Source organism: Megalops cyprinoides, chromosome 4, assembly GCF_013368585.1.
Source record: "Megalops cyprinoides isolate fMegCyp1 chromosome 4, fMegCyp1.pri, whole genome shotgun sequence".
NCBI lineage: Eukaryota > Metazoa > Chordata > Actinopteri > Elopiformes > Megalopidae > Megalops > Megalops cyprinoides.
Window position 1 is genome coordinate 16623438 of NC_050586.1, and position 10616 is coordinate 16634053.

Below are 10616 nucleotides of genomic sequence, written 5' to 3' on the forward strand. Positions count from 1 at the left end.
TCCCCTAATTGGGGAGTTCTTATTTTCCAATGCCCTATGTGTGCATCCTATGCAAGAATAATTCACCTAATCCATCTTCACTGTATATGTGTACAGTCAAGGTCTTCAACGAGGCTGAAAGCAAAAAATGTTTGCCATCTTTTTCATGAAATGGAATCATCAATTTGAACATTAAACATCTGGACCAGTTATAAATCTGGGATTCAAAATAACATTTAGGGCTCGCAAACTCCCCATGGTAAAAAATGTCCATGGAAAGGGTTCGACCTGAGCGTATGAGAAAGAAGAGTAGTTATAGCTGGAAGTAAACAGGTCTAAAACCTTTTAAGAAGTTTTAAAAATACTTTGTTTGGTCATATTTGTGGAATCCGTTGAAGCATCCCGTAATTTCATGTATTTTCCCCCAAAAACGCTTGACAAGAACAGATTTACCCAATAAGTGTTCCACAAAAATGTACTTGTAACAATTTTTTAAGATGACAGTGACCTCCAGTGGCTAAACTCTGTACTGCATGTAAAATGTTAAAACGTCAGGGGAAGCCAACCCGACCCAAGGTAAGGAGCAAAAATTACGAGTACCCTTGTTGAAGGGGATAATGTGGCTTAGGAACAGGGTTCATAACCAAAAGGTTGCTGGGTCGATTCCCTGCTGGGGAACTGCTGCTGTACCCTTGGGCAAGGTACTTAACCCAAAGTTGCATCAATTAATATCCAGCTGTATGAATGGATAACGTAAAAAAAAATTGTAATGTATGTGAGTCACACCGGATAAGAGTAAATTTCAGTATTGTAATGAAGGGCCAAACGTACATTGTAGTTCCACTGTTTATTCTCAAACAGATGAGATGAAAGGGGCAACCTGAACACTTGCTCCTGATCCTTGCTCAAGAGTATACCCCATTTGTTAATACTGTGACAGCATATTGCATATTTCATGGGATTGAGCAATAACATTTTAACGATGGTCTTAATCCCCATCATAATGGACATGTTTTTTTTTTTTCCCTCATCAACCATACTGCAGGGGATACACATAAATCTTTAAATAGACCTGAGGCCCTTGGGCCACAGGTTGGCCACACCTGCCCTACAGCTTTAGCCTCGAAGTCAAATACTTCTAATATTATTTATTCTAATATTATTTATTAATAATATTTATTAATAATATTATACTAATATTTTTTTAATTTGTCTGTGTTAGGTGCAATTCTGAAACATTTGTTGGTATGGGCAAGTACAGGTACACAATTTATTAATAAAATGATAAATATTACATAATTTAAAATATACACATTATACACAAAAGAGTTTCTCTTATTTAGATGGTCATCTTATATTCTTAAACTTAATTCTGTGATCAAATCCAGAAAAATTTGAGCACAATATAAATATTGCAGTATATATTCACTCTACTAAAGCATATCATTTCAATTAAATTGTAAAGATGAACAACACATTTAAGTTTACTTGTTTTATTCTCAAAATATTAGCATAAATACAATAACACATAGGTGTTATGCTGTACACTGATATTCAGCCCAATAAGATCATATTCATACGCAATGACACATGGACAATTAATAAATTAAGAAATCTCACACAGTTGTTCTTAAGATTGTTAAGAAAGGATCCACAAGTTCAAACAGAACCAGGTAAATTCAGAAATACAGCCACATTCCTGTAAATACAACATACCAACAACCCAGTAATCATCAGTGAAATGAAGTGGCAAAAACTAAGATATGCAAATTATTTCATTCAGCTATGTGCCCAACTCACCAAACATAAAGTCAAACACACACAACAGATTACTGCAAGAAACCCCCCATTAGACACCCTGATGATGTACATTGAGTATGTGCTAAATTATATCCCACACACAACAGATAAGACATTCTGTGGTACATTTCCTGCAGACCTTTCACATTATCTCCATAAATGTGTATTTAAGGAGACCAGTTAAAATTCTGTACACCAGTGGTGTAATTAAAATTGCCCAATATTTTCATCCACATTAAAATACACTGATATAAACAACCTTAGGAATCATAATTAAGATACTTCCTTACTCTGAAAGTCTCAGACAGAGGTTCTGACAGTGGGCACAGCATTGTATGATTCAGAGTGAGGAGTAAAAGAATAATCTTAACATTAAGATTCTATTTGTTTTGCACTATTCAGGAAGCAAACGCCATGTAAACTCACCACAAAGATAGTGTAAATATGCACTTCGGTGTCATAGGCTGAAGGCAATGTCAGCTTTATCTGCATAGAAAATGTTAAAATATTCCCACTCACATGAAAATATCCTACAACATGAAGAGATCACTTCTTAAGATCTGCTTATCTGATTTTTAAGCATTCCACATCTTGTCTAAGAAAAATAAAGTACATTACCGTATAGTTTAAAAAAAGCTTGTCACATTTTTTGTTAATGAAAAAGGCTGGAATTCTGTGATACTATTTAAAACATATTCCTATCTAGGCTAAGTTAACTGCACATATATAATTAGAAATTGCCACCAAAAGACAAATTCTCACAATTCATTAATTTCATGAAGCCCTGAATAATTTTCCTGAATTGACACTGTATTAGTCAACATTTCTTTAGGATAGGGCTTTTGAGTCCATGATGACAAAGCCACTGAACTCACTCAGAACCTGTATTCCAACTTTTTGTTGTACCTTGCCAGAGACCAACATCTTTGGTATTCCTATGCCATGTTTGAAAGCAGGTCACACGATTAAGAATTAGTCTGCAGTCAGGATTAGAACTGACAGTTCCATTACACTAAAACACATTTGAAATGTGAGATAAGTTACAGTCAATGTTAAACAACCAGTGATTCAAAACTTGCATCTCCTGTGATCTCCTCTCACCAAACATTCCAGGAGTCGTACCATTTATCTATTTGTAAGTCAGCATCCCCTTTGCAAATTAAAGAAACAACTGAAATATTTCAGTCATGTGCTATTCATCCCCTTAATCTGTAGCCATGCTACAAGACAGGCTGATATTACTTACTCAGGCAGAAAGGGACCACCATTCCTGGACAAAACCCAGCTGGTTTCAATACAGGATTTTGAAAAGTGTGTGAAAGTAGTTTCAAGTAATTTCTGTTAATACACACAAGGTTTAATTAAATCCCACAAAATGAAGAAATTAATAAATAAAAATAAACATTTCTGGTGGTAAATGGATTTAAAGCATGCATTAACCGTGAATGCAAGCATAAATTACATTTTGGTGATGAAATATTTTTGGTATGGATTAAAAAAAAAAAAAACAAAGGCATCTGTGAAGATCTACTTCAACAAGTAGTTCTAAAAAAAGAAAAAGCAAAACACCCGCAGAGTTCCAGTTGCAATGTCTTCCTGTCCTGAAGACCGGGACCACACTAAACTGCATAATTCCCAAAATGTTAGAGGTCTGGGGCCTCTACAGTGCTGATGTGTACGTGGGCAAAGACTAATTACAACAGGCTTCATACTGCAAGAGTGCATTGAGGACACGTACCAACGATGTGACGGGAAGATTCAAGCCAAGGCACTCAAGTAAACAAACAGCAGAGTACAGACACGTGTGCCATCAACGCAACAGAACTGGGTCATGTAGGACCTCCAGAAGCGGGATGGCACACAACCTGAGGGAAACCATGAGACGCAAACTAAAAAAAGGGGGTGGGGGAGGTTAGGGTGTTGGTCCAACAACAGGGCAGAGCGTGAGGACCAGAGGAAGGGTCACACAGTGTAGTCCAGCTCAGCATTCATTTTGGTGTACATGTCATAGATGGCGTCCACTGTGGATGTGAAATTGACCAGAAACTGACGGACCTTCTCCAAGCAGTCCTCCTCCTTGACCTCCCGCCCTTTGGACAAGGCCTTCAGAAAGTCTGATCTGTAGGGGGCTGCAAACAGTGCCGCCTGCAGGAAAAAGACATGATTGCATGCATTCCTTTCAAAGGCACATTTCTTTTTTCCATGGTAATTATCAAAAAGAACAACACTCCATCAGACATGTTTTACCTTGAAGAGCTTTTGGACCAGCCAGCCATGGTACTTCTTTAGTGCCAGCTCATAGGCTTTGGTGACGTTGACACGGATGAGATTGGGATTGTTCTCGTCTCTCTCACCATCCACAAGACTTTGCAGCAGCACCTGGATGAACCGAAGACCCCTGGCGGAAAGAAGAATGGCGTTGAGGCCCAGATGACACAGCAGAGACCCATCAGAGCCTATCAGAAAACACGGCTGCATCAAAGCCTCATCACCTTTTCAGCCACATGAGCGCCAGGGTGGCTCCAACTTTGGGCCACTCTGACCCGTGCATCTCCTTCTCGGCCTCCAGGATCTGCTGCAGGGTCTTGAACCTGGAAGGGTTGCTGTCATAAACCGCCTTGATTTTCTGCAGAATGAGAGAGGGATGCTTTTTTTGAAAGGAGCAAAGTACTGTCTTGTTTTTAAGGCTCCTAGGGCTAATCCCTGAAATATGATTGCTAGTTCATCTTTCAACTGCCTTTAACATGGTCTTCTAATAGTATCTTGTAATCAATTTGAAGCTTCTTGGGGAAAGCATAAACATGAAACTAAAAACTACAAACTAAAGCATCTATGATCTGTGTCGCTGGTACATCCAAACAGAAATGCCCTCTGGGTTTTATTCTCTCAGCAATCCCGGGTGCATTTTAAGATTGGGCTGCAGCACTTACTGTGATGTTTCCAGCGATGTCCGCTTTGATTGGAGCAAAAACCGTGGATCCAAGGCAGTCTGAGGGTAAAAGCAAAGCACTAACATTGGTTACAGGAATGCAAGGAGTCTCATTTACATTTAGTTGCTTAGAATTTGCTCTTGTCCAGAGCAATTTGCATAGGTTACAATTGTTACACATTAAACATTTATATTTATATTCTGGATTAATTATCTTCCCCAAGGGTACAATGGCAGTGCCCCAGCTGGGAATCAAACCAGCAACCTTTGGGTTGGGTACACCCACAGCTACCTGAGTCTCCTCACTTACATAATTGGATTTGGACAATATATTAATCTAGCACAATGTATATAGAGCAAAACAATAAGGAGACTCCCCTTAACAGAATGGTTTGCTCTTACACCAAGTCTTCTTTATGTCTTTATCCCATTTAAAACAGACAGTTTTTTCAAAGTCTCACTTAAAACAAGCTATCAATAATTCAGCCTGCCAAGAGAGCTCGACAGATTTCTGAAAGCACCTCTCTGCCTCATCAATTTTTCAGCAGTGTTTCCAGGTGCACTGTTTGGCAGGAGTCGGCTGTGTTAAACACCGCAGCGGCTCTGCACCATATGGCCTGCTCATATGATTGCCACAGAACTGACTGAACCCATTCACAGTTGAGGTGAGGTAATAACGTAAATGAATTGGCTCCAATTCTGTTTTTTTTTTTTTTTCTTTCCACACTTAAATATAATTCCATTCTGAAATTAGATCTGAATTTGTGAGGCACTGCATCTGTGGTGTTATATCTGTATCAAATCCACAGCAGGCCATAACGGCCAAGTGTTCGCATTACAGGCCATTTTGCTTAAAAAAAAAAAAAAAAAAGAATAACAACAACATGAAACTGCCAACTTTGTGGTTATATGCTCTATTAAAGGTACTTCAGTAGCACCAGTGTTTTTACTGCTGCCAATCCATATTTCATAAAAAGAATGACTACCTCTGACACTAAAAGCAATAATAATAAATATTCATAAATCAAAAATCCTAAAACAATAAAACAGCAGGTATGTTTGCCTTGCAGATTCCTCTCAGCATAAGGCAACATCTAAGTGGAGAATGCGATAAACTGGAGAAAGACAGAGAGACTTGTATTTGAAAATAAAGGCAAAGAGAAAATGCTGACACTCTTAAGGTGTATTTCAGAAACTAAGCCTTTTTGTGTTCAGCATGTTATACTGACATATCGTACACAAACACTTAGGTGGTCTGATGCATTTGCATGGACTGTTGTATCATAAAACACCTAAAAACAAAACTTAAATTCTATATACATACCCCAACATTTATTGAAAGGAAAACACCTTATAGGGAGTATGAACTGAGGCAGCTCTGGTGACCTTCCAATGTTCAACTTTGTCCAAAACACTTGGCTAATGATAAACCCAAGTCAAATACCTCTAATGGCAGAGTTCTGCATTTTGAGATTTTAAAATTAGAGAATGAAATCCATAATAAGCAAACTACAGTAAAAGTACAATATAATTGTAAATTAACTGCAGATCTGTCCATTTGAAGGAAATGATGGTGAAAAGGGGACATAAGCAAACAATGCTAACAAGACCAAAAGATAATTTCAAAGACAAGCTTTCACAGCACCATTTCTTCCAGGAACAGAATGGCATCCACATTCATTGGTTTTGGTTAAGACATTAGTTTGGTGATAATTCACCTTGCCAGACTTAAGAGAGCCTTTCAAGTGACGATTGCCCTGACCTTGTTTTCCTGCATTTTCCTTGATTAAAAAATGAGCCAACTGCAGTTTCTTTTGCTTGCATATTCTATGGTAGCAGTCTTTTTTTCCCATGACACGTTTAGAGAATTTAAATAAGAGATCAATACAGTCAAATCAATGTAATCACCACGTAACTGCATTTCTGACAAGCTTCAAGCATGAACTGCAACAAAAGGCTAGTGAACAAACCCAGTTAAGAGAATCATCAAGTACACTGCACAATCTGCACAGACTAATTCATGTTTATGTCACCAACATGCAGTGGCTGTGGTCAGAGCGGGAGAAAGGCGAATCTATCTGCACACTCACATTATCTGTGGGAAACATAATTGAGAGAAAGGGAAATATCTGAAGACTGGTATGGATTACTCAGATAATTAATAGCTTGATTTGTACCCAAGCAAATCAAATGAAAACAGCCCTGAGAGAAATTAACGGTGAAGTTTCAGCCTCCTCGGTTTCTATCTAACAAGTCATTTCTTCCGGAGGCGCAGATCAATGACAGCTGCACATCAACTGTGCTCCTGGTGAATGAGTAAAAAGTTGGCTTGTTTAATAAGAATTTTAGAGAGGGAAGTCATCCATAAGCATATTTGAATTACTGGTTACAAGAATCAACAGTTTTAAACTGTTTGATGCACTTTCCCAGCCTTGGATCTACCCATACTCTTTCCCTGGGTGTCAATGTCTCATAGAGCCACCCTGGGTCAGGCGGTGAAGGCAGCGGGGGACTTTGGACGAAACCCGATTTGGCCACCTGCGGCGGGCGCGGACAGCCAACGGGAGGAGCGCCTGCTGACAGCCCTCAGCGCCCCATCGCTGCTCCGTCTCACTCATGACAGAGTGCTGGGCTTTGTTTTCCCCTGCAGAGGGAATCTCTGGTTACAGAACATTCCACCCCCGCCCCTCAACACAGCCACTTTTCCTGAATGCCCTCATTATCTGGAGCCCCTTCTCTTTCTGTTCCCCCTCCATACAATACCGCCTTTTCTGCCACCCCGTTTGGTTTTGGATAGCGAGTTTTTGTCACTGTATTGTGTATTTTACAGTGCTGTGGGCACCTGTAGGCTCTGTGCTGGGGGTTGTATTGCAAGCAGTCATTACACTGTGCCAAATCTAACAGGTCACAGAGGAGACATCTGACTACATGACCACATTTATACTGAAATGAAACTTAGTTAGGTATCCATGTTCTGAGAAAAATGGGACATGTCACAATATGGGAAACTTCCTGTTCTTTTTCATAAGTCTATGTCTCATTTACTTGTAGCCATTTTGGTATGGAGGCATTTTTATGTGCAGATAAATGAAGCGTAACCCCATTGTGACACTTTAGATCAAATAAATCTACTCACTTAATGAATGAAAGCCCAGCACAAAGAAAAAACAAATTTGATTTTCTTTGTGTGATGGACGGTCAAATTTCCTGTATTGTTGAAAGGTAAAAGAGAGGTGGCTTGGTGATTAGTACACTCAGCACAATACAATGCAATGGAAAAGAAAGCCAGCCAACATCCACAAGAAAGAGCTGGAACTCTTTGGGTGTTTCAGATGGCAAATGCAATACAAAAGGTTTCATATATGAATACACAATGAGCCATACAATAATGCCCGGGCGTGCTGTACTGCCCACTGAATGGGCAGAGCAACTCAACACCAGTCTAATCAATTTCTCAGCCTAAATTGAGGGCAGGAGATTAAATTATGTATGCAAAAGGTTTGTTGCTTGCTTGGCAAAGAAATCGGATCCAAAAAGATTATCCCTCGTGACATCTAATTGCTTTGGCTTGACAGAAGTGTTTTAATAGACTGCATATCACATTCCACACATTTTGAAACTGCATTTCGTAAGGAGAGGAAAATCCAAAAGGCCCGAAATCAGAGGAATCAGTTTCAAGATTTATGACACCAATGCATTACTTTGGAATACTTAAGGAGACTCTGAAGAAGGTTCCTGTCAACCCTGTTCTCTAGTCGAGCTTACAGATACATAGAATGGAAATGTACCAAATGGTGGACAATTGTCTTTCACAATTGGAAAGACACTTGGGAACTTACATTCCCCTTGCATTTAATGGCCATATTAGAACAAGGTCTAGAAACAAAATTGCATTCCAAATTCCAAAGACAGGAGTCCTATAGGAAGCAGATGACTGTCTCAAAAAAAATACAGACTTTGGCTTGTTCAGATACAATCTAAAGAACCAGTAATCATTTGTGTCCATTGTTGTCCTGCACAACCGCAATCACTAATCAACAACACAAAAGACAAAAGGAGACCATTGTTGGGGGTTGGGGGGGGGGGTGTTTTCCAAGACGTTCAGCACCATTCCCACCTGCTGATTCAGCGAACACCCCAAACAGACCTCAAAGGTTTTCAAGGTATTGCATAAAAACATTAAACTGCACAAAGTGGAAAAAAGAGGAGTGAGCTAATGATTCCATGTAGGCAACACATTCAGCAGATTGTTGTGAAGACATCCTTCCAGGAGCCCCACCTACATCTCCATAGCAGCTAATTTTACACGTTTTTATTTCGCCATAAGAATATCAAAGGGAATTCCCTAAGGCTTTTTTCCCACAAAAACCAAGACAACAAATGATCATATTTCAGGGAGGCACTATATCGTCCTTTAAAAAGGCCTAGCTGGCCATGACACAGTGACTAACGACCCTAAAAAGTCACAACAAACGGATAATTATGGATTAGGTTGAAAATTGTCTACGACAAGAAAACGAATAAAAACAACATGACACTACATAAGATACTACTGAACTGTGCATGAATCTAGTGTAATCTATAATATCGACACACGTTATGCCTGAGAGGGTCCTTGTTTAAATCCCAAACATGTCTGCAGTTATCATCTAACATGAAAACTCCGCTGCTTTGTCTCACCCGTGTGTAAAAGTGAGTTTGTTTACAAAACAAGGTTCCCTGCCTAACTGGTTGTGTTACATAGAAGACAGCAATTTTAAAAATCCGTGCGCAAACATTGCTTTACCTCTTGTTGACTTTGTAGTCATCGTTACATTGCTTCATTGGTCCAGATAGCCATCTGCACTCTAGGTTGCTAACGTTAAACGCCAAAGGAGAAGCCCTCAAATCTCAGTACCGAATGAATGACCCTTACTACCAGCTAGATAGCAAACTACCTACCTAGATAACTACCGAGTAAAAAATACAAGAAGACCACTAACGTTAGCTACTAAAGCAAAAGAAGCAAGCCAGCTGACGTTAACTTTTCAAAGCTCATTAAAAAGTCACCCTCTTGCAAAATGACAGCGCTCCCATTAACGAGTTCCCTAGTTATTTTGCTAGCTAATTTAGCAACGATATTTGGCTGTCTACAGATATCTGCTTCACTTTGCTGATTAGCTAGTTAGCAGACAGCCAATGAAATCTATTTTAGTGCAGATGGATTGCTGGCTAGCTAGATAAGTAAGTTTCGTGGCAACCGTCGTTTATGTAACTAGCTAGTATAGCTATGCCTCTGCGGGTGCACAAGCTAGCTGGCTAACGTTACCCACCTGAGGAAACTTACCAAAGAATGGCGGAAGATAAGACACCGACTCCAAAAAGGACCTGGTCTCCACTTGCTTATCAGCTGGGAGCTGTTTAAACTGGTGCTCCATTAGAAGCGCCATGGCTCACAAAATCCGAGGAGAGATTACTCCAACTACCGCTAAAAATCTAGCAAACCAACGAAAATTATCTAAAGATTTGGTGAGAACCCGGAACTGCCTGCGGACCTCTTCTACTCCACAATGCAAATCTACCGACACTTGACAAGTATACAGGCAGTTCCGAGGACCGCACACAGCGTGGTCATTTCAACAGGTGGGCAACAGAGAGCCAATCCCGCACAAGTGGGAGGGACAAAGCCCGCCCAGACAGAGAAAATAAATAAATAACTGAGGCGAACAAGCAAATAGGCGTCGATAGTCCCGTGGCTTGCGGTGTATGGAAGGCATTTTACGCAGGTGTAAATTGCATGGTAGACACGTAACAGACGGACAAAACGTAGCTAACTGATATAGATAGCTTATTTTCCCACCCAAACACGTGTTTGCCTAATTTTTATTTATTCCTGATTTCCAGTAATGTACAGGTAGTGAACTTTTTT

The 10616-nt window shown here is 39.8% G+C and overlaps 1 protein-coding gene across 1 annotated transcript; it reads right to left on the reverse strand.

The window, feature by feature from the left end:
* Window positions 1–1675: 1675 nt before the first annotated feature.
* Window positions 1676–10246, reverse strand: gltpa (glycolipid transfer protein a). Its single transcript, XM_036527253.1, has 5 exons — window positions 10035–10246; window positions 4710–4768; window positions 4272–4405; window positions 4027–4177; window positions 1676–3924 (listed from the first exon to the last, which is right to left on the reverse strand). The coding sequence occupies exons 1-5, from the start codon at window positions 10135–10137 to the stop codon at window positions 3742–3744; spliced, it is 630 nt and encodes a 209-aa protein (XP_036383146.1). The 5' UTR covers window positions 10138–10246; the 3' UTR covers window positions 1676–3741.
* Between the last annotated feature and the right edge of the window lie 370 nt (window positions 10247–10616).

Coding starts and splice junctions, on each gene's coding strand:
- gltpa (XM_036527253.1), bottom strand. CDS start 10,137: ATGGCGCTTCTAATGGAGCACCAGTTTAAACAGCTCCCAGCTGATAAG. Junction 4,406..4,709: donor ACATCGCTGGAAACATCACA/GTAAGTGCTGCA, acceptor CTCATTCTGCAG/AAAATCAAGGCGGTTTATGA. Junction 3,925..4,026: donor TGGTCCAAAAGCTCTTCAAG/GTAAAACATGTC, acceptor TTTTTCCTGCAG/GCGGCACTGTTTGCAGCCCC.